General features: G+C 40.2%; 1 protein-coding gene across 5 annotated transcripts; it reads left to right on the top strand.

Annotated features, from left to right (window-relative positions):
• The first annotated feature begins 8529 nt into the window (after window positions 1-8529).
• On the top strand, window positions 8530-20777 carry CD274 (CD274 molecule). 5 transcript variants are annotated; one of them, XM_015848984.2, is made up of 10 exons: window positions 8533-8841; window positions 9968-10141; window positions 10560-10854; window positions 12765-12833; window positions 13498-13851; window positions 14299-14580; window positions 15440-15553; window positions 18295-18351; window positions 18906-18971; window positions 19732-20777. In XM_015848984.2, the coding sequence occupies exons 4-10, from the start codon at window positions 12776-12778 to the stop codon at window positions 19752-19754; spliced, it is 954 nt and encodes a 317-aa protein (XP_015704470.1). In that variant the 5' UTR covers window positions 8533-8841; window positions 9968-10141; window positions 10560-10854; window positions 12765-12775; the 3' UTR covers window positions 19755-20777. The 5 variants fall into 5 exon arrangements, with proteins under 5 accessions (XP_015704472.1, XP_015704474.1, XP_032297226.1 ...); XM_015848986.2 differs by lacking the exon at window positions 18906-18971 and having other exon boundaries at window positions 8530-8841; XM_032441335.1 differs by lacking the exon at window positions 10560-10854 and having other exon boundaries at window positions 8532-8841.
• The last annotated feature ends 2965 nt before the right edge of the window (window positions 20778-23742 follow it).

Below are 23742 nucleotides of genomic sequence, written 5' to 3' on the forward strand. Positions count from 1 at the left end.
CAACTCAAATGATTCTGTGATTCTATGGTTCTATTTATAGGAATATTTGTATTTATCTATGTGAATTGTTTCTACACAAAATGTATGGTTACATCTGATAAAACTATTATCCAGCAGAAATAAAAATGTTTGCATATATTGCTAAAAGATTATTTTCTTTATACAGTTAAGAGCTATCCAGTATTTTGTCGTACTATATTTCTTCATGCTTTCTCTTTCCTAGCTGTCTTTCCAATGCCATCACCAGAGTTCTGTTTAAACGTGATCCTACAGAACCTGCTACCTGAATATACCTCAGCAGATTTGAAAACTAGAATACACTGTGACTTAATCAGTAGGAAATTAATCATCTCCCTTGACCAACTTACCACATTACTTCTGGTGCTGCCCATGACATGGTTGGCTTTCTGGGCTTGAGGGCACATTGCTGGCTCATGTCCAGCTTGATATCCACTTGTATCCCCATGTCCTGTTTTGAGCAGGGCTGCACTTAATTCTTCTGCAGCCAGCTTGTACTGACAGCAGGAGTTACAGCTTGTATTTGGCTTTGTTGGTCCTCATGAAGTTCACCTGGGCTTACCATCTGAGCCAGTCTTGGTCTCTGAGTGGCATCTCACCCCTTGGGTGTGTCAACTGCACCACACCACTTGGTGTCATCCATGACCTTGCTGATTCAATACCACTCTCAGTGTCACTGATGAAAATGTTAAAGATCACCAGTCTCAGTACTGCCCCCTGAGGAACAATACTTGTCACTGATGTTCATCTGGATGTTCATCCACAGACCACCACTCTCTGGATGTGATCTCTGGGTGTCCAACCTCTTGGCTTGCCTGGACTGCACTGAATAAAGGAGGAACTGGTTTGTGGCCACATGTAAAATACACAGTATAGTGAACGTATATAATTTTTTAAAAATTATTTAAACACAAGGAAGAGGGAAACAAAAGCATAAAATGAGCAAGTTGGACATGTATGCTTCAGATATTTGTATGTGTTGATAAGATTCCCTTCTCAGCTTTCTCTTCTCCAGGCTGAATAGCTCCAGCCCCTAGTCATCTTTGTGGCCCTCCTCTGGACTCTCTCTAGGAAACTTCCTAGAAAGAAGTTCCCCTTACTGCCTTGAACTGAGGAGCTCAGAACTGGACACAGCACACAGACTGGTGTTAGGCACCCTAACAAGATACTATTCAGTCCTGAAGGAAGTCCTAGGGATCTTATGCAATATTTCTATCACTGCTTAGGGGCCATGTTGTGGTTTAACACAGCAAGCAGCTCAGCAGCACATAGTGTTTTGTATACACACTCCACTAAAGTGGGATTGGGGGGAGAATCAGATAAAAAGATAGGTATAGAAAAGGAAGAGACAAATAACAGTAATTATGATTGTACACACAGACAGACACAGGTGATTGCTCCAAAAATAATGCCTCCTGTTTATTCCCATGTAAACTGCAACAGACACAAAGAGCTCAATAAAACTATTTGACAGAGCAAACTCTCAACTGCAAAGCACTATTTTTTCAATGGTTACTACCATTAGCTGTGCATTTTCACCAGCAATGAACAAGAGCCTGCGTGTCATGCTCATAAAAATCTGCACCAGTGGAGGTGACCCACTGTTGCTGTTGCCACTGATGAAACGCACCATCCATGAATGTCAGTGGGTGTCTTTTTCCCACATAGAGGAATTCAGTGAGATATCTTTGCTGAATACACACTTCCATGACAGACACTACTTTGTCAGACTGCCACTCTGCTGCCATCTGTCACACAACAACAAAATGTATTGCAATGGAATTTTGGTGGGAAGGCTCAAGCTCTACTGCCATACCACCATGGACCAACAGAATAAAACAAGAGACATTATTTTCAGAACAACCTTCATGTAGATGGATGGATGGATAGTGGATGGATGGATGGATGGATGGATGGATGGATGGATGGATGGATGGATGGATGGATGATGGATGGATGGATGGTGGATGGATGGATGGATGGATGGATGGATGGATGGATGGATGGATGGATGGATGGGTGGATGGTGGATGGATGGGTAATGGATGGATGGATGGTGGGTGGATGGATGGATGGATGGATGGATAGATGGATGGATGGATAGATGGATAGGTGGGTGGATGGATGGATGGATGGATGGATGGATGGATGGATGGATGGATGGAAAGATTGTTTTCTAAAGTGCCAGCTGCACATCTGCGGAAATGAGTGTTATGTTGAAGAGCCCTGCTGTAGCAGATGTCACTGAAGTTTGATATTTGCATAAGGTTGTACCGAGAATCCAGACGTCATCTGCCACAAGGCGAGTCCTGCCCAGGCAGCAGTGGAGACCTCACTCCGCCCCATCCCTCCCCCTCCTCCCTTCTCCCAGCCCCCGGAGAGAAAGAAGGGAGCTGACTTTCTCACTTGGCTGCTGTGGGGCTGCAGTGATCCGGGATGAATTCCCTGCTGTACCCCAGCTCCACGCAAGATGGCAGCCCTCCTCTGCCAGGCCTTGAGAGGTGCTACTTTAACATGGGGACGGCTGAGAAACTTCCCACTCTTATGGGGAAGAATTTTTTCCTAATATCCAACCTGAACCTCCCATGGCACAACTTGAGGACATTCCCTCTAATTAAATTCTCTAATTTAATTCCAGTTAAACAGGAGAAGAGGTTGACCCCTATCTCCTCATAACGTGTCACAGTTCACAGTACCAATTTTCTAAGGCATGCTGCTCACAGGAAATCACCATCTCTCTGAAAAGCCACAGTCAAACCCCAAATCTCTGTCCTGCTGTTCTGGAGGGTGCCTGTCTGACTCTCTATCACTGCTTTGGTACCATTGTGCTTCAATGCACAGTAAAGGAGGCAGAGACTGGCTCAGAGTGATGCTGTTAAACCTAGTTGCCACTGTGCCTTGTTTATGATGTGCTGACACATCATCAGTCAGGAGACACTGTCCTGTGAAGTACAGCAGTGTAAAGCCTAGATTTAGTCATGTATTTGTTCATGTAGTCCAGGTTGTGGCTTGATCGTGACCTGTCTTAACATACAATGACAACTGTAATTTTGACTTCCACATAAATTGTCAGTGGTAATAATCAGCCTTTTGCACAGCATCCTTATCTGGAGACAGTTGCTTTAGGCCTGAAGTGGGTGCATTAATGCAGCATAATCCTGAAAGCCATAGCTAGACCAAATTCACCCAAACTGAAACTGCAGCTGCGTGGATAAGATGTGTTTTATTTTCTCCTCTGATTTCTCATTTGTCCTAAATCATGTATGAGGAATAAAATACTTGTCTAAATATAAAGGAGAAATAATTCTAACTTTCATCTTTTTACACCATCATTGAGTAAGTTAAATGTGATTTTTACATGGCATTTAAGAAAAGAAGCACAGGGGGATAAAAAAAAAGAAAAAAAAGCACAAAAACCAGAATAAATGTTGGAAAAAGAGCAAGTAATTTTTTCCCTTATCTTTACATGTCATGCAGTTTGAGGAATCAGTTTGATTTTTACCGTAATATTTTTTTCTGTAAAACTATTTCAGCTTCATAAATCAAATTATGATAGAGATAGCCTGTAGAATTAATATTTGGAAAGGAGGTTTGCATCTATGACAGTCTGCTTAATTGATTTCACTGAACTGGAAAGGTTATCTGCAGAAACAAATCCCAAAATCTATCATCTTAACATTTTCCAAAATGGAACAGCGAATGCTCATGTAGAACCTCATAACTTTAAAGCCGCTAGATCAAAATAGTTAAACAATTTGAAAGAGATGAAAAGCAGTGCTGTATGAATGTAGTCTTTAGGGGAACAATTTCCCTGTTTTACCCTAGCATATTTATCTGAGCCTCGTTTTTCTGGTAACTAAAGATATATTTACCATAAACACGGATGATGGCAAACAGTTAATACTTCTTTAAACCTGTGGTAATTAGTCCTTTGGCTTGTGAGAGTTGCTAATTTCTCTTTTGGGAGTGATTGTTCAACAAAAAAAGTCCAGATTTTTACTGTCTTACGCTAAAGAAAAAACATTATGATGGACATTGAGGATTTTTCTTTTGGTTCTACAGATAGTACTCATCTCTTGAGAGACTGAAGTAAATGAATATATATAGATATGTTAATTTTGAAAATCCAAGGATGCACACAGAGGGAAGGTAAACTTCTGGCTTTGACGCAGTAGGCCTTTGTTTGCAGTAAGAGAAGTTCCAGTGTTATCTAACCCTCTTAGTTAACTACAGAACTCATCAGCTTAGTAAAGCTTCCCTTAAATGAGTAGTTCCCTCTTCATTCTGGGAACTAAGATTTCACAGTTTTTTGTTCTTACTGGAGAGAGGTTTCTCAGACCTGCTTGCATTGGTGACTTTCATTTTTAGGTACCATACATACCTGCTTTCACTTTTTAAGTATGCTATTTACTAATGCCATACTTATTACTAAGCAATTATTATTTAAAGTGTATTATGACACTAGGTGAATTAGTTACACTGGTTACCTCCATGCCTGGCACCAGTCTGGACTGCAAGGACAGAACGAGATGGGTAAATTTGATTCCTACTCATCAAATTGCTGGCTTTTTTAAAGTCAGGATCAAAATTTCATTGTTAATTTAGGTGGTAAAATATGTATTTGGACAGGAGTGCACTGGGTACCAAAGTATGAAACAGATTTGCTCCTCCTTGTAACTTCAAAATGAAGACATTCCTAAGGAGATATGCTGCTGTTCAATGTCTGCCCAGGAATAAGGTTTGCTTGGCTTGTATTTACTCATTTTGGTCTTAGTTTCGGAAAGGACTCTGATGTCACAAATGCTGTAAACACTAAACAGATGATACCTGTGATTTGATTCTGTTCTCCCTTCTTGTTTGGATTTGAAATAGTTTTGTTGTTGCTGCTTGGGGTTTTTTGGGTTATTTTCTCTTCCACTATAGGAAGAAGAAGGTTGTTTGTCACTTCAGTTTTTATCTGCACTGTTCTTCTCGTGTCATAACATTTTGTGAGTCTAAGAGTTCTTCAGCATCTGATTGTGCTTTTTACCACTAGAGAAGTTCCCAAAGAATTCTGGACTGCAGGGGGAAAGATGGCACATATGAAGAGATACCAAGCAATATCATTTTCCCTGGATTCTGATTAAGCTGAGGCTAGGATTCCTGATGGTGTATTTCCTACTCTCAGACTCACCATCCCCCTTCTCTTTGCTCTCTGTTTTTAACAGTACAGCTGACACTCTTCTTTGCCCAGTGGAAGAGCATGAATTACCAGATCTTTAATATTTTCTTGTCTGAAGAGTCTTCAGCATGCCATTCAGTCATGAAACAGAAGGAAGTGTAACTGAAGTACCCTCAGAATACCTGAACAACTCCAAATGGGAAAACAAAATGAGAATAAGGTCCTTCTCTAGAGCATGGGTGTCCAACATTTTGGCTTGCCTGGGCTGCATCAAGTGCAGAGTAACTATCCAGGGCCACATATAAAATACATTACATACTTAATATATGTAAGTAACAAAATATATTTTATTTATTTATTTATTTATTTATTTGTTTGTTTGTTTGTTTTTTAATTTTATTAAAACGTATAAGATAGAGGTCAGCAAAAACTTCAGACTGACAGGATTTAATCCAGTGCTAGAATAAAAAAATATGCAGCCATTTTTTTTTATAATACTAGAGCTGTTCTCTGTGTAACTACAGCAATATAGTGAGCAAAACACTATTTGATATATTTTTACACTTCCTATAGCACAGCTGTTAAACAAACAAACAAAACCCCCCATTATAACACACTGACTTTGGAGACCACAACTGTTGTGGTCAATTTTTCTGTGCCAAGGTATGGACACTGCAGATGTTGCCATCATTTTTATCCTTCTAAGAACTACATTTAAAAATTCCCATGCATACCACATGTTTAATGTGTTATTAGTAGTCAGTGCTCTATTAGTTTGTGTTCAGAAGACTTACTGATGGGCTATTTTTTGACAATCCTGTTTTTGCTATGCCTTCCCTGACTATGAAGCTGGGCGTACATGAGAACATCTTGAAATTAATTCTGATTTTGAAATACAGAATCATAGAATCACCAGGGTTGGAAAAGACCAATACTTCCCCACTAATTCATGTCACTTTTTACATTGATTTCAGCACTTAAGCATTCTTTTGGAGAATAAATTTTTCCTAATATCCAACTTGAACCTCCCAGGTGCAACTTGAGACCATTTCCTCTCATCCTGTCACTGGTTGGGTAGGAGAAAACAAGACCCACCTCACCACACCCTCCTTTCAGGAAGATGTAGAGAGCAATAATGTCTCTTCTGAGCCTTCTCAATGCTTAACAAGTTGAGTTTACGAAGCAGCAGTGTTTGCCCAGCGGCTCCTCATAAGACTTGTGCTCTAGATCCCTCGCCAGCTTCATTGCCCTTCTCTGGACATGCTCCAAGACTTCAGTGCCTTTCCTGTAGTGAGGGCCCAAAACTGAGCACGGTGATGCGTACATAGGGTCAATCACTTGCCTGATCCATCTGACAGCACTATTTCTGATACAAGCCAGGGTGCCTTTGGCTTTTTTGGCCACCTAGGCACACTGCTGTCTCACATTTAGCCAAGTGTTAACCAACACTTCCAGGCCCATTTCTTCTACACAGCCTTCTGCCCATTCTGCCCCTAGCCTGTAGCATTGCCTGGGACTGTTGTGGCCAAAGTGCAGGACCTGGCACTTGGTCTTGTTGAATCACTTCTTCCCACTGGCCTCAGCCACCAATCAAGCTTGTTCACATCCCTCTGTAGGGCCTTGCTACCCTCAGGCATACTGACACTTCCTCCCAGCGTGGTGTCATCTGCAAACTAGCTTCTGGTTCTCTCATGATTATCAATAGAGGTATTAAATGGAACAAGTCCCAGTACCAACCCCTGGGGAACATCATACGTGACCAGTTGCCAACTGGATTTAGTTCCATTCACCATTCTTTGGTCCCAGCCTTCCAGCTGGTTATTCACCCAGCTGTTTTTGTTTGTTTGTATTGTTGGAACTGAATGATCTTTAATGTCCTTCGAACTCAAGCCATTCTGTGATTCTATGAGACTATGAGATGTAAAACAAAACAAATGTAGCTGTCCAAAGCTATCTGAAGCTGTTTTTCTTTGCTCTGAAATCCTCAGGAAGGGCCTGATTGTATTGAGTATGAATTGCTGTTGTTCTCAGCTTAAATCTTTCCATATCCCATTCTAACGTGGAATATGGAATTAGCTACAGTTACAGAATCATTTTTTAAAATAATTCTTGTCTCTATTGCCAGACACTGCAATAAGGTGAAACTAAAACTTCAAACCATTAACACAGCAGAGCATGTATTAAAGTTGAGGCAGTCGTGAATGAATAAATCAAGAAGACAACAAAGGAACAAAGATGGAAAGGTGAATTTCTGTACAGAAAGCGTTATATAATTTTCAACATCAATTAGTATTTTTGTCATCATATATTCAGCAGTAAATTAGCAGGTAATTGCATAAACTTTGTTCTTCAGAGAATATGGCTGAATACAGCAAAGCATTCCAGCTGTCACATTTCAAATCCAGGTCTATGACTTTTGGAAGGTATCTAGAATGCAGAGAATGGGAGTAGCAATTGCTGGCAGTGATTCTTGCTGAAAGTAACAGTTCTGCATGTCGGGGAAATCAGACAGGTCCTACTAATGTTTCATAAGACCTGTGCAATCCTGAAGCACTCGATATGTCTGTGTGCAGTGTGTACCACACATCACAGTAGGTGATGGAGAGTTCAGCAGTGACCAAGTAGCAGCAGCTCCCTTGATCTGAAAGATGCTGTGACTTTGGCTGACCTTGCTGGGCTTTGCACTGCACCCCAGGGCTGCAGCTCTTCCCCAGGCAGAAGACTGTGACTCTGTGTTTTTTGTGGAGGTGGCTTCTGGTGGGCTGGTGGTTCCTACCTAGGAGTTGCGAGGACAGGGTATGACTCAGTCCACCCACTATTGCCTTGCTGTGCTCCTTCACGGAGGTGCAGAGGAGCTCTCACCACAGCCGCTAATGTTTCCCATCGTCCCGACTTCACCAGGTCGGGATCAGAGCATCTCCGTCGAGTAGCTCCACAGTATCGGCCTTGGTCAGCAGCAAACCAAGTGGCTACTCAGCGAGCTCTCGGGACGCCTGCAGGTTTAATGCCCCACAAAAAATGCCAGCCACCGACTGAAGGTGGCAGTGACAGATATTTAAGTAGACAGCGTCCTCTGTGTCCATTACATAGCCGCGCCATGCGCAAGCTGACACGCGTTCTGAATTTTCCTTACATCCTTTGCTGTATGTGTGTCAGTGCTAAAGTGTTCTTATAACACGTCAGGAAATATTTTGGTTCTCTGATACACTGATGTCTGAGTAAAGTTCTTGTTTTCATGTTGCTTTCTTCTGGGTAATTAGGGTTATTGTACCGGCACAGAAGGTGAGTACCAGGTTATAACATCCGATCTCGTGATCGGAATTTTGCGTTCTGTACGATCCGTCCGGGCGGAGCGTCGGAAGCGGTCTAACTTTCAGCATTCTGACGCCAGCCCCCGTCCACCCGGGCTCGGGAATTTGGGCAGTGGGGATGGGAATGGCTCCACGGGCCGCTTTCCCCTGCTTGATTACGCCGCCCCGCACAATTTCAGTTTCTGTTTCGATTTCATTTACTGAAATCCCCCGGCTTTCGGGAATGCAAAGCCGCCAGGCGCATGTCGGGACGCCTCACCTGCTCGCCCGTCCCCGTCGCCGGCGCTTTTCGGTCACATCTCCGCGGCCGATTACTGCAGTTCTCCGGCAGCCGCCGCTGGGAGCCGGCAGGTAGGGGACTGACCGGCGGGGACGGGGGGAGCAGCCGCTGTGATTTCCGGGGGGTCTCTGCCCGCGGGCGGCTCCGGTCCTGCGTCTTACCCGGGGATACCTGGTAGAGCTGGGATGTCCGTCTGGAAATCCTGATCAGAATAATAGAAACATCTGTCCCCCCGAAACAGCAAACCAAATAAAAAGGCTACTACAGCTGATAGATATGGAATCACTGTCTATATCTGCATCTATACCTATGTCCATGTCTACAGGTACATGTATATCTAAATCTATATCATCTATATTGTCTATATAGGATAAGAGGTTGTTGCTGGACAAAGGGAAATGGTTTCAGACCAAAAGAGGAGAGATTTAGATTGGATGTAAGGAAAAAGATTTTTTGCGAAAAGGGTGGTGAGTCACTGGAGTGGGTTGCCAAGAGATATGGTGGATGCCCTGACCCTGGAGACAGCCAAAGTCTGGCTGGATGGGGCTCTGAGCACTTGATGGAGCTGTGGGTGTCTGCTCATTGCAGAGAGTTGGACAAGACGACCTTAAGCATCCCTTCCAACTCAAGCATTTCTGTGATTCTATGATTTCACATCTCTATCTATATCCACATAGTTTATTCTTTAAAACCTGTAAATGATACATATATATAAAAGTGCAGGTATCTATGTACATACAAACCTATATGCCTACCACTGTGAAAAATAACTTTGGTGGTCTTTTGTTCGCTGTTGTATGATTGCATGGAAAATCCAGCTCCGGGAGCTCAAGGCAGGTAATGAAAAAGAGGAAACTAAATTCATGGCTTTGACAGCTGGCTACACTGATGGCTTCTGTGGTCTCAAAGTCATTGTTTTACAAATCTCTTTTGGTTTCTTTTTGCTGCATCTTCACTTCTGAGGAAATAAAATGTCATTTATACATGCTTTTAAGCACAGAATAAACTAGTGGAAGTAAACTGTCGTCAGTCTCTCCTACTATGGAAATTCACCACCTCAGCCTCCCATAGTACTTTCAGGTTACCAGAACTTAAATGTTACATTTTGCTATTTCATATGCCAATCATGTGCCTCCCACGCTTCAAGTAAAAAATCTGACCAATTTTGTCCGCTATGTGCTTTTGCTTCCATGAAAGGTACTGTGAGTGGGCTGCCAGGTTAAAGGAGAAAATATTTCCTGGAAACTTTTAAATGGTACAACAGTATTTAATCTCTTATGAGAATCTTCTCCACTTTTTGAGATACACAAAAGAAACAGAATTAGAGGAGCCTACACTGAAGTGCTGTCCCACTGCAGTCAGCAGGTGAACGTAAGTAACATTCCTTTTCTTCTCTTGCTTGTTTTCTGTATCCCTTAATGAATTCCAGAATCATGAAAAAGTTTTCCTGAATTAGTGTAGAGGGATCAAGAACTGTTGCCTCCATATAGCTCTCATTACGTGACACAATTCTTAAAATGCCTGTGGCATTTCAAGCACTGATTTTCCCATTTTTGTCTCTGGTCACAGTTAACCACTGTTAGCAACAGAGAATTTTCCCTGCTGGGGAACTTTCCAATAATGGGGAAGTTTCCTAAAGAAGTGGAGTTACTTGAACATTTAAGTTCTGCTATAAGAAGGCTTGGGCAAGTAGTTCTGTTCTTGTCATCTCCATGTGATTGTGAAAGAACTGTGCAGCCAGCTGCGCTGAAGACTGTTTCTTGCTACAATTACATTTTTGCCTCTTTAGAGCAGCGTTATCCACAGAAGTCAGAAATCAGTCGGAGGAGAGAAGGAGCATTGTGGCAGGTTCTGTAAGAAAAGCAGTGAGAAGGCTCTGGATTTGGTTTGGCATCTACATCTCAAGCTGCTTCAGCTGAGCCAGCTTGGGCATGCTTCTGCTCAGGGTGAAGCAGACCAGTTGGTAACTGCAGTGAGCATTTTTGAGTGCTTTTGGATTTGACTTGGACCTACTTCTTTTCCTCACTGAAAGTGAACAATTGAGTACAGCGGCACAGTAGACTTTCTCCGTCTTGAGGAACTTTGTAAGTAACAGTCATGTATTTTAAGGATTTAAAGTAAAAGAGGGGAAATTTAAGTTAGATGTTAGAAAGAAATTGTTTACTCAGAAGGCAGTGAAGCACTGGCACAGGCTGCCCAGAGAGCTGTGGATGTCCCATCAATGGAGGTGCTCATGCCTGGCTAGGTGAGGACCTGGGCAGCCTGACCCAGTGGGTGGCAACTCTGCCTGTGGCGGGGAGTTGGAATTTAATGATCTTTGGGGTCCCTTCCAATCCAAGCCATTCTATGATTCTATGGCTTTGGCATAAGGAACACTGAAATTTGCCCATCTGCACAGGGCTCTCTGTGGTTTATTCGGTGCAGGCCGTGCTTGGAGTGCATGTTGCTGAGAAACAGCTGTGAGAATTTTCTATCTCATTTAAGAAGCTTTGTTTTCTTGGGCAGCAAGCATGAAGGGAATCTAATGCATGTACATCACCTAGGCATCCTTGGGCAATCAGACTACTTTTGCTTTTAAGAATATATTTTGTGTTTAAAGAGTGAATTGGGTATCCAGACATGTTAATAAGACTGTGATGTATTCATTCATGAAGTGTTACCTTTTACCTTGAGTCTTGTCTATATTTTCATGTCACTGTTAGCAGAACCCCATTCTCTAATTGCTCATACCTGCCCAGCAGCATGCTTGATGGGCTCCCTTCCTCAGCTCCACCTGCCTTGCCATCCCACAAACACTGTACTGGGATCAGGTAGCAGCAATTTGGGGGAAAAAAGGGAGCTGAAATCAAATTACTGGGAGGAGCCTCATCCTCTTAAGTCACAGTACCATAAAGGCATACATGTCTTAGTGGCTCAGGGCAATATTGCTAATTTATCACCTTAGTGTTGAAAACAAGAGAAATACCAAACTGTTTGTTGGGTAAATTTTGCAATCCTGAGAGAATTTCATGAGTTGGGAAGCCTGATGGTTACCATAGTTCCTAATTTCTTATGCAAATTTCTATTACCACCAGAGAACAGTTGAATGCAATCTTTCCTTGTTTCTGCTGTTCCTTGTGTGTCCCAAATGCCAGTTTTATTAAGGTCAAATTGTGGAGTTCTCTGTACTCACAAAAGACTTCCATTGAAGTCAGCTTAAGCTTTTGTTAAGTGTGCTTTGAAGATATACTACTGTTTGATCTCACTACTGCTCTGACTTAAGTTTCACACTTAAGCAAGAGCAGTGGGTGTGAGAAGGTAAGTGTGTGAATTAACATTAATCAGTGTTTTGTAATTTTGAAGTACTGTGTAGGAGTATAAAAGTCATGTTAGTAAAGAGGGGAAAAATTCTGAGGGAAAACTGACTCATTTGCATGTTCAGAGCTAAAGCAGCAGAAATTCAAGGTTTTGTTTGTAGGCGGTTATACAAGGGCATTGCTGTTTAAGTGCTCTTTAAAGTGATTATATGTGTAACTTCATTAGCTCTGCAATAAGTGCTGTGAAGTCCCGGGTGCTACAAAGGTCAGTATAGTAAAATAAGGGCAGTTTTCACGGAAGAACTGAGCTCACTGCAACCACTATGTGTGCAGAGAGTGTGTTCAGGGAACTGCTTCCTTCTTTTCCCATCAGGAGAAATGATTTCTGATATAGTTTATAGGAACAGATGGGTACTTGTGAGCATTCATTTACTATATGACATATAGTGATAAGGTTCATGTTTTGACATAGTTAACAAATGTGTTTAAAGGAAGTAAAATCAGGTGCTCTCCCTGGACCTCCCCATGGAGGTTTCTGCCTCCCCTGATGCAGTCACATACACAACTTTGTCATGCCTTTGCTAGTGTGAAATTCAGTGCCTTGTGTCCTCTTCTTTGTGTGCAGTGGCTACGAATTGTATTTTATAGTGCAAGTTAAAAAATAAGCAGATATTTATGTTCATCCATTATCATTTTAGGTTCTGCCTACATGATGGAAAAGCTTTTGTTTTTGCACATATTTCTATTCTGCTGGCGTTCCCTGAATGGTAAGAAGCTGAGTTGTAAGAAGTAGCTGAACCATTTGTTTCCTTTCTTTGTATAAGCAAGGAAATGTTAATTTCTCAGCTTTCCTGCAGGTACTAATTTATTAATTATTTACTTATTAAGCTGAATGTTTTAAATAAAAATGTCATTGTAGGCTTCCACATTACACAAGCTCTGTGTACTTAATAAGAGTGCTTTGATGTATGACTAGATTGAAATCCCTGTCAGAGTCTCAAACATAGACATGATGGAGGTGAGGTATTTTCTGCTTTAAGCGAGATTTAATTGGCGTTGTTACGGACTTGTTATGTGCTCTTGAACATCCCACAAGAAAAGAACTGGCACTTCTAAAAACAGAACATTCTCACAAGAGGTATTAACCGTTGCTTATTACTGTAGCAGTGTTCTGAAAGCAACAGCTGAGGGGGTGGGAGTGCACATGCTATTGTTTTTAGAACAGGTCCACACTGAATCCCTGCACAAAGCAGGTGTGTCTGCAGGCACCTGTTTGTTATTGGGAAAAGGAATCCAAAAATCTCAACAAGAACATGGCAGATACTTCTGGTCCTCAAAATGTCACTTAAAAGTGTATCATAGATACTGATTAAGCTAGACTTCCAAAATAAGGCTATTCCAAAATAACATTTTTCGAATCTTCTTTTTCAGCTTTATTCACAGTTGAAGCTCCCAAATCACTCTACACTGCAGAACTTGGCAGCAACGTGACAATGGAATGTATATTTCCAGTGAATGGGAAACTAAAGTTCAGGGATTTAAGCGTTATCTGGGAAAAAAAAGATGATGTTAGAAAGGATGTTTATGTACTTCTGAAAGGGAAGGAAGACTCTGGAAGTCAGCACAGTGATTTTCAGGGACGGATAAAGCTGTTGAAAGAGAATCTGGATCTTGGGCAGTCTCTCCTTCAGATCAGCAACGTGAAACTCCGAGATGCGGGGCTTTACCATTGCCTTATTGAGTATGGGGGAGCTGACTACAAGACCATCAACCTGAAAGTTCAGGGTGAGAGTTCTACTGCAGGAGGTTCGCTGTTCTAAGATACTGTGGGAAGATTTTGGGGCAGTCCTGTCAGGAGGCCATGTCTGCATTAGCATTTCAAGAAAGCTCCCCAGAGGCAGCAGCAGACTCGTGACCATTGCGCCACTGTATAACCTTGTGCTCTGTCCAGGTGGAATCCATATGCTCACCTTAATTTCTCTAACATACAAGGAACAAGCTGGTAAATGCCATTTAGATAGCTGTGTCAACATTGTGTCAACAGTGTGATGTACCCTGTGCCCCCAGTTACGCAAAGACACACAATAGTAATATTTCCTACCCTACCAGAAGCGTTATTTACAAAAACCAAACATGCACAGAATTGTGGCCAGGAGTCTGGAGATGAGGAAAAGGTATCTTGCTCATAGATGCTGGCTTCCTCCTGGTAAAGATCTTCTTTTGTCTCTTTAGCTCCTTACAGAAGTATAACCCAAGAAGTGATAAGTACAGGAGACAAAGAGTGGAAGTTAACTTGTCAGTCAAAAGGATTCCCAAAAGCTGAGGTGATGTGGCAAAATGGAGAATGTCAGGATTTGACCAATAAGGCAAATACAAGTTATGAAACTGGAAGTGATCAGTTGTATCGTGTGACGAGCACTCTCACGATCAAAAACAGAACTCGTGAAAATTTTCGTTGCATCTTCTGGAATAAAGAAACTCAAGAGAATACATCTGCGAATTTGTACATTCTAGGTAACTTCTCTAAATTTCATTTGTGGCTATATATTTCAAGACACTGCGTCATTTGTTCTGAGCTGAATCAGCCATTATTTGTTTCACATTCCTATACTATTTTGGAAAGGCTGAAAAGGAATACCTGTGCTGTTTTACTAACAGTTTTTGCTTCCACTGTATCAACACTGGACATCACAAATGAGACTCTCTCATATAAATTAAACACTCTTTAAGAAAAGTTCTGTCTTTACTATGAGAATTGTCAATAACCTGGTCTTTTTAAACATTTGAACAACCCGGTCTTTTTCTGCCAGTACAGCTTTTGCTGTGGGCATATATAAATTCAACATCTTGCTAAAAGTGCCTGTGTTTTTTGTGACTGACAGGGTGGAAGCAGGCAGCTGAGAGTGGGGAAGGTAAGCCATCCTTTCAAAGGGTGGAGGGAAGGCAAGTTCAGTGCTGATAAGAAAGGCATCCAGGCCTGGGGAAGCAACATATCCTTTGCATTCAGAGCTTTACCAGAATAAAGCAATGCCTTCTTTACTTAGTCAAGAAGCTGTTTCCTGTAGTCTTGACGGAAGGACACTAAGCTGGGTATAACACTATGTACCTTGGTGATAAGCAGGATTTGTGATGGAAGGAAAGGCACAGTCCAATGGAATGCAGGAAGCAAAGGCAGATAGGAATTTGTTAGATAATGTTTATCTAATATTTATCAAATAATGAATGCAGTGAAGTGCACTGTCGGCCTTAGATAAACTCTAAGATGCTGTTACCACATCAATTATCGTAACAAAATGTAATAATTAAAATGAAAGGAAAAGGGAGAATCTTGTGTAATTCTGCAATGCCTTTTGCCTACTCCTATTTCCTGAAGATTCAACTGATGACGTGCTGTGGACTGAGAGCAGACTGAGAGCATTTGTTTGGCCAATTCTCATTGTGAGTGTCCTCGTTGGATCAGTGTCAATTACTGTCTGCATAAGGAAAGGTACATTCAACATGTTTATTTTTGTGTATCTAAATTGTAATCAATGTTTCCTGTTGATTCATGTTCACAAAGGTGAGATGAGATCATAAAAACCCTCCTTAGATCCTTAATCATGAAACCACTTGTTTTTTTACCACACTGTTTCTTTCTTTTTCTTCGCTTGACTCAATCAGATATGACCTGTTAGGATAGCAGAGTGGAATGGGTTGCCAGCCGCACTCAGGTGATTTAATCATAAGTCTATTAATTTTTCACATAGGTAGAGCAATATGATTAATGTGATATTATACTGAAGCATCAAAGCACAGCTGCTGAACCTACCAGAAATAAAAGTTATTTTAAATGCTCAGAGTACAAAGGGCATTTCAGGTTTTTTTAGCCTTTTTTAAAATGTGTTCTGTAAACAGCGTGCACACTTTTTTAAAACTGATCTGTTATGAACTCCAGATACATCCTCATTCTTGTTAAAATACTGTAGAAGTGATACATGTGAAGTGATCGGTCCAATTTTCAGTCTGAAAGATGTTTTTTTCACAAGATATTCCCACTGTGGCTTGCTCCCACTTCTTTCATTTCCTTGTTATGTTTTGCTCATTTTCTGTTGACTTGACTGTCTTGGATTGGATAGTATCAGCATCACACAGCTGGAAACAGCTAAAGTATTAATGGTAATTTGCTTTTATTTGCTAACAAGCCAGAGGAAAGACCTGAAAATGTGATTGTAAAGTATCTAAGCAACAACACTCTCATACACCATTTCTCTCTCTCTCTCTCTCTTTTTTTTTTTTTTAAGTTTCAAATGTTTGCATAACCTGAAATAAATACTTTCCTGCCCTGACCACCATCCCTCTGCTTCCTTGGGAGAAGAAGGGTTTGTTTAAGTATTTTATCATCAGTGGTACTTTTTTACTTTTCATATTAGCACATACTGTAAAGTCACACCAACCTCAAAATATTCATAAAGGCTCATTTGAAAATACCATATAATCACAAGGTTGGAAAAGACCTGCAAGATCATCTCACCAGAGCTGAGAACAGGCGGGTGATTACCTCAGTGCTCTTGCTGGCCACACTATTTCTTATACAGGCCAGGATACTGTTGGCCTTCTTGGCCACCTGGGCACACTATCAACTCATGTTCATCCGAGCATCAACCAACACCCCCAGATCCCTTTCCTTGGTTCTCCTCTTACCATTGGTATATTTATAAAATAAGTTTTTATATCCTTTAACTGTAGTGACCAATCTAAATTTAAGTTGGACTTTTGCCTTCCTAACTTCCTCCCTGCATACCTTAGCAACTTCCTTGTAACCTCCCCAAGTAGCCTGTCTCTGCTTCCAGAGGACATAGACTCTCTTTTTCTTCCAGAAAGTGTGATTTGCTGGACATTCTCTGCTTAGCCAGAGCTCTTCCTCTAATTATAACAAATTATATCCTAAAATTATAATAAATAAATAAATAGACTCTAAAGCTGTATGAATAGATGGAGTATGGCGGCACTGATGCAGTACTTTCAGCTTTATAATGTCATACCCATGTGACTTTGTGAAATGTTACAAGAAGCGCTCCAAAAAACTGAACAAGAAGTGAGCTAAGCACTTCTTTTGAAATGCTCATGTCTTATAGTAGATATAAATAGGTATGTGCCATGAAATTAAGCTGGGAGTAACTCATAGTTTGAAGAGTTATCTTAAAAGCTTGTACACCAAATGAGATTTGCTTTCTCAGTCTGTGTAATAGAACTGTGGTTTTCCTGTCTGCCAGCTTTCTTTTCCCTAGTGAAAGTCAGAAACAGCTCTCATTTATGGCTGGAAACTGTACAAAAAGATGTATCAACAACATCTATGCTGAACTTTCTTTTTCAAACTCCATAAAATAAGTGCAAGATAGAACTCAATGTGGATATTCAGGGTTTTTTTGTCACAAATTCATCTCCTGCACAGGTGCTATCGAAACATGCCTTGGGATAAGTGTTTGTGAAGCTTAACAGGCTTGTGGTAATGCTGGCAGGCTATATAAAGGCTGTATAGAAGCCTAAATTCCTAAGAATAAACTTCTCCTAGGAACATGATAGGAACAGGAGTAGAACATGAAAGTGGAAGAAGGGACAGCAATATCCTTGAATTCTCAGAAGATTCCTCTTTGGGGATTTCAGCAAAGGTCAGGAATTTCCATTACATTGCATAAGTGCTATTAATCACGTGTTTGTGTATGTGATAGCATACGCAACATATATGATTAACATGATTATGTTATATGTATTTAAGTGTCATAAGCTAAGAACTGATTCAGAAGCCAAAGTAGTACTGAGAACTTTTTTTCTTTTAAAACCCAAGCTGAGCTAAATTCCCAGACAGGCAACTATGTAAGAGCAGAGCCTTTCTGGAAATAAGCTTGTTTCCCCCTGGCTAAGAAGGTGACTCCCTTCTTGTTCTCTACTGCCCAACATGCTCACATGTTAGGCAAAAATGTATAAGGAGAAAACATTTGAGCCATTACCTTTCAGTTATGTTAATGGATAGTGTCAATACAGTTTTGGCTTGTAAACCAAATAGAAAGGAAATAGGAAGGAAAACTGACAGACTGTGGGCACTGAAGACTTGAAGAGGTGGAGAATTTTGAGAACCAGTGACAATACTGTGCTAAGGGCTCCCTTCACCACCAGTGTGCTTAAAACCTCAGTAGATCTAAAATGAGTATTTTGTTTTCATTTTGACTTTTCTCTCTTATTTTCTTTCAGCTAAAGCAAATAAGGACTGTAGGACACGTATGGCTAAACCATCAATTAATATAACAAGTATGTACCTGTGGCATAAATCTAGCTCAATTTTGTCTTATGGAAATAATAATTAAAAAAATATTTAACTGAGCATTTATTCTACAGTGGTGTCAATGTCACTTTATTCCCTACTTTTTTCCCTAGTAGCCTTTTTTCCCTCCTGTTCCAACACTGGTGCTATTTAATAAAGCTTGCTGAATGGCCAGTACCACCATGACAGTCAGACAGCAAAAGGAATAGGGCTAATACCTACATAGGGAAGAGAGACTACAATACTTTAGTCTTTTCTACTGATGATTTTCTAAATTTTTATTGTTATTTATATGTTTGGCTTTATTTAGAGACCACTTCAAATACACTGCTCTGTGCAAGTTAGTCCATACAGTCAGGATTTTTCCTGAAGAAAACCTATTTTAAAAATACATGTCCAAAACAGATGCAGTATTCAGTATTAGTCTCTTTCCCAGTTTAAGTCATATACTTCTTGGAAGACAAATTTAACTAAATTTTGTCATTGTGTGAATGGTTCTTATCAGTGCTGACTGTTATCTGTGTGTGTGGTTTGTTTCAAGAGCTGTTGAAAGATAAGGACGTGCATGACTGCAGAGATCCTTCTTTTGAAGATCAGGAGTTGAAATGTAAGCATAAATGATAATGGTAAAAACAGTGGCAAATTTAATGTGGAGTAAATCATCTGTTATCCTCATATTTAATGACCATTAGCAGTCTTGACAGACAACTGGAGGAATGACGATGATGACAGCGTGGGGGTAGAGACCTGAGCCCGTCATTGACACTCAAAGTGTAACAAGTTATGAGATTCTGTCTCAGCAAAGTGGGAAAATAAATGTCTGAGTCTCTGAAGCTCCCAAAACACAATGTGGCATGGGAAAAAAAGGGTGAAGTTATTGAAGCTTTTCTTTCACTTTCTCTATGACTTTTAAAAGAACTTAAATTACCTCCCAGATCCCTCCCTGCAATACTTTACTTCCATAAAATTAAAGAAAGGCAAGCAGGTATAGGTCTCCGAACAAAACAGTCAGGGCTTAGGGATACTCTACCAGAGATAATGACAGATGGGGAACTGTATTGGATTTTAAAAGAAGAGATGACCTAAGTCATTGCAGTTTCTCTGTGTTTGTTAGGTTGTATTTGTTTCACTGCATTTGTTCAAACACTCTACCCTCCATTGTGTTTAAACTACCATTTCTTACCATGATCATGTTTTGTTTCTGTTTGACCTTCTTATTGATTTAATTTTAAATCTTTTGTTTTGAAAATGAAAGGAAATTTTTTGGCATCTCCAAACTCTGAGAAAGAGCCACAAAGCAAAGAAATGCTTGGTTATTTCATATTTTGTAGTATGATATTTTTTTTCATATAATTTTTCTTTTGCAGACATGCAAATTGAGAAGACTTAGAGAAAGCAGGGGAAGATTTTCCATTGGAGGTGAAGATTTGGCAGCCCTGATGTTCTCTGCTCTGTCTGTTCTGAGGGAGATACTCTTTTTTTGTTTGTTTGTTTTTATTCTGTTGTTGCAATATTATTCCATATTACTGTAAATTGGGAAAAGCTGCAATTATCATAGCATAATAGGCCCCTGAATTCCAGACTCTGTTTATACAACTACATACAACATAGAGGTTTATTTAAATGTCCGTGTTTTTGCTTTCTGAAGTTTTGCACTTTCAAGGACACATCCTATTGAAAATGTATTGAAGATAAAGCACTTTAGGTCTAGGACCATAAACAACTTCACAGCTCATGCTTGAACAGTCCATTTTCTGGACGTTTTGCCTGTAGAAGCTCTCAGTTCACTGCAGAGATTTTGTTTTCTAGCTTGTGAAAATTTTTTTCAATAAACATAGAAGATAAGAGTGCAACAAGAGAAGATGCTATACATACAGGATGTTTTCTGTCGTTATTGTAGACCTTAAAACACAGGCTACCATCAGCTATGTTTTAAATGGATACTGTAACCCTCTTGATAACTATGAGAAAATTCGTGGAAATTATTAGATAATGCTCAGCTTATTCATCTCTTTCTCTGAAAAGAAGGTTGTTTTGAGGTTTTAATTTCCCTGTGATACAGCTGGCACTACTTGATTGATAACTGATTGTTATTCTTCTTATTTAATATTTGGGGATAATACAGCTCTTTGGACCTTCAAGAAGTACACAGTGTGGTTTGGATTGCCCTTTTGTTCATCCCAGAAACAGAAGAAGAAGAACCATCTCACTGCTGGGACATGAAATATATGTTCTTGTGGTTACTTAAGAAATGCTGATGGAACATACTCCCGGATGGCATTTCTTAATCTACTGTTGTGTTACATTTTGCAGGTTCATAGCTCTTTGGTTGGTTTTGTCACATAGATTGAAATTATTTATTACAATGCCATTCTTAACTGTATTTTTAAATAAAAAGTGTTTTGGTTCTTTTTGGTTTTTGTTTTTTTTTAAATTATTATTATTTTTCCCTGCTATCTTTGACATGTCCATGTAACTCTAATTAATGGGAAGAATACTATATGAACTTAGATACCTCTCCTGTTTCTCAACACGCTTTTTGAAGCCTGTATCTTCTTGTCACTGAATGCGGTTCTTAGTTTTTCCTGAAGTGCAAGAATGGCTTTAGAAGTATTTAGAGGACCATATGTAGAAAAAACACTGCCTCCCTACACATGCTTGTCATTTCATATTACCACATAAATAATGACCTTTGTAGACTACCTCCTCGTTTTTGAATTTCTCTCTGAATCTGTAGCAGCTGTATGCTGCATACTAGAGTCAGGATGAAAAGGCAGCTCTTTTGGATTACTATCACACTTCACAAGGCAGTACTGTTAGTGCATGCTTGGTATCATGGAGCAGAAGATGTCTTCACCAAACCCCACCAACCAACATGAAGTACTTGTTGTTGTTGCCAGTGCCAGTTGACTAAGACAAGAAAATAAGTGGAATATAGTATATTTTTAATTATTTTTTTTTAGCTGAACCCTATTATACAAAATGACAAGTGCTTAAACTCCTTAGTGGCTGATGGGAGACCTGAAATTTTGCTCTTTCACTAAAAAAGTGCTGTGTCTAGCAAACAATTAGAAAAGGCCTGCTGTTTCTATAAAAGTTCTTTGAATTTCTCAACAGGAATAGGACTAACTTTTTATATGGTAAATAGTGATAGTCAAATGGCAAATGGCTTTAAAGTAAAAGACAGGAAATTTAGGTTAGGTGTTAGAAGGACATTTTTAATGTGAGGGTGGTGAGGCAGCATAGGCTGCCCAGAGAAGCTGGGAATGCCTCATCCCTGGAAGCCTGAGCTGGTGGGTGGGATTGGAACTGGATAGGCTTTAAAGTCCTTTCCAAACTAAGACATTTTCTAATTCTATGATTTTGTGATTCTGAATCTATGATTCTATAACATTCTATTCTTTAACATCCAAACTGTAAGTTGTCTAATAAAAATATGGCTTTTAGTATAGACTAATTCTCTCAGCTTCATTTTGATGAGTACAGGGAAAAAGGCTCCCATGGTGGTCCCTCAATGCCATGAGTTATTTTGGCATAATTAGTGCCTGTTTATGATGGCAGGAGAGTACCTAAACAAAAATAAGAACATCCAGATTGCGGGAACTAGGTGAGAGGAAATCCTTCCTGATTCTATCATAAAAATATAGCTAAACACCATACGTAACCATTCTTGTATGACACTGCGGTGTTTTGTGATTTTTTTGAGGACAGACTCAGTTTCAGCAATCTGTATTTTGCTTCTTAATGGTCAAACAATTTTAGGGACCCAAAATTGCTAAGAAAAGCCTGCTTTATGTGCACAGTCAAATTGCCTTGTTGGTATTTAAGGTCAGAAATCATTCATTTTAAAAAATATAATTATAAACCAGCTTGGACGAATTTTTCAATGAAGAATTTCATTTTGAGGAATATGATTATTCCTCCTGCTACTAACAATTATATTAAAGTATAAGTAATGATAAGAAAAAATAGAATAATTGCCATTGGATCTGCAGGACTCTTAATGTCTGTTCCCTTTCCCTTCTGGCTAGAAATATCCTTCCCAGACAGGTACCAGTGGTGCATCATCTAAATGTGTGATAACCAGGAAAATAGCATAGATGCTAACAGTGGGGCTCTGCTTGTGCAGCAGCTCCTCCCCAATTCCCTCTCTCCCAAACCATATTTCCCTGGTCTGGCACTCTATGTGGCTGTTCCTGTCAAGACCCTGTCAGGTATTTCTGGGTCCAGGAGATGCCCAAGGCAGTTCACTGATTTCCTGTACCAGAAAAGCAACATAAGAAGGAACCCTACTGTAACCAGAGCTGGTACAAAACAACTAAGAGGTGGTGATGGTGGCAGTGATATTACTGTGGGATACCTTTTCTGCCAGGTGGGAAAAGAAGAGGAAACACTTTATTTTTTTTTGCAGAAGAGGTCTCAAGAGCTCTGGGGAAATGTAGATATCTAGATGCAGCAGAGGGAGATATTTTTCATCAAACAAGTGAGGAATCTGTGGACAGTGAGGGCAAGAAAAGAGCCAAGAGTGATCAGAACAGAAGGAACATAGCAAGCATAGGCATGTAAAGAAGAAAGTGACATCACTCACGCTCTGTCTGTGGAATAGGACATTTGTGTCCCTGCCTGAAATGTCTGTACACAATGAACACAGCTGTGTGCAGACTTCTCCCGGTCTGGTAGAATTGACTGACTGGGATCATGAAGACATAGTGGCATAGCTCACACCATTGCAGTGTTGTGACAGATGGATAACAGACTCTTTAGGAAGGACAGTCTATGAAAGTAAAGAGAGGGAGTTACAATTTGGGTGGGTGGGGATGTATGGAGCACTGCCATCAGATGGTCCACAGAATTGCTGTGGTTGGAAGAGGCCTCTGGAGATCATCTAGGTCAGTTATCTAACCTATGGACTTCTGACAGCTGGTGAATAGGTCTCTGGAGTTTTTCTAGAAAAAGTTCAGGCAGTCCCAGAATAGCTTTATGTGATATGGCTACACACAAATGTCAACTGAGGAGAAAGAAGAAAAAGAAAAGGATATCAGTGATTTCCTTGGGACTGATCTGCACCAGGTAGTAGGAGAACTGATTTCGTGGTCTGAAAGAGCCGTGAGGTCATCACAATACACCTTCCCAAAACAGCGAGGATCAATGGGAATAAAGACACATTATTTGTATTGACTGGAAGTACAATTCTTCCAAGTGATGAGGAACTTACTGGAGATAAAAGAGTATGTGTGCTCCACCTCTAGCACCAATGAATCCGGGAAATCTGGAAATTCTTCTGTGTCTCCTTTTCAATATATGATAACATATTAAAAGATAAAATAATTGACTGTAGCATGGAGGTAAATAACAGAATGTAACAGTAAAATCCATAT

Source organism: Coturnix japonica, chromosome Z, assembly GCF_001577835.2.
Source record: "Coturnix japonica isolate 7356 chromosome Z, Coturnix japonica 2.1, whole genome shotgun sequence".
Classification (NCBI taxonomy): domain Eukaryota; kingdom Metazoa; phylum Chordata; class Aves; order Galliformes; family Phasianidae; genus Coturnix; species Coturnix japonica.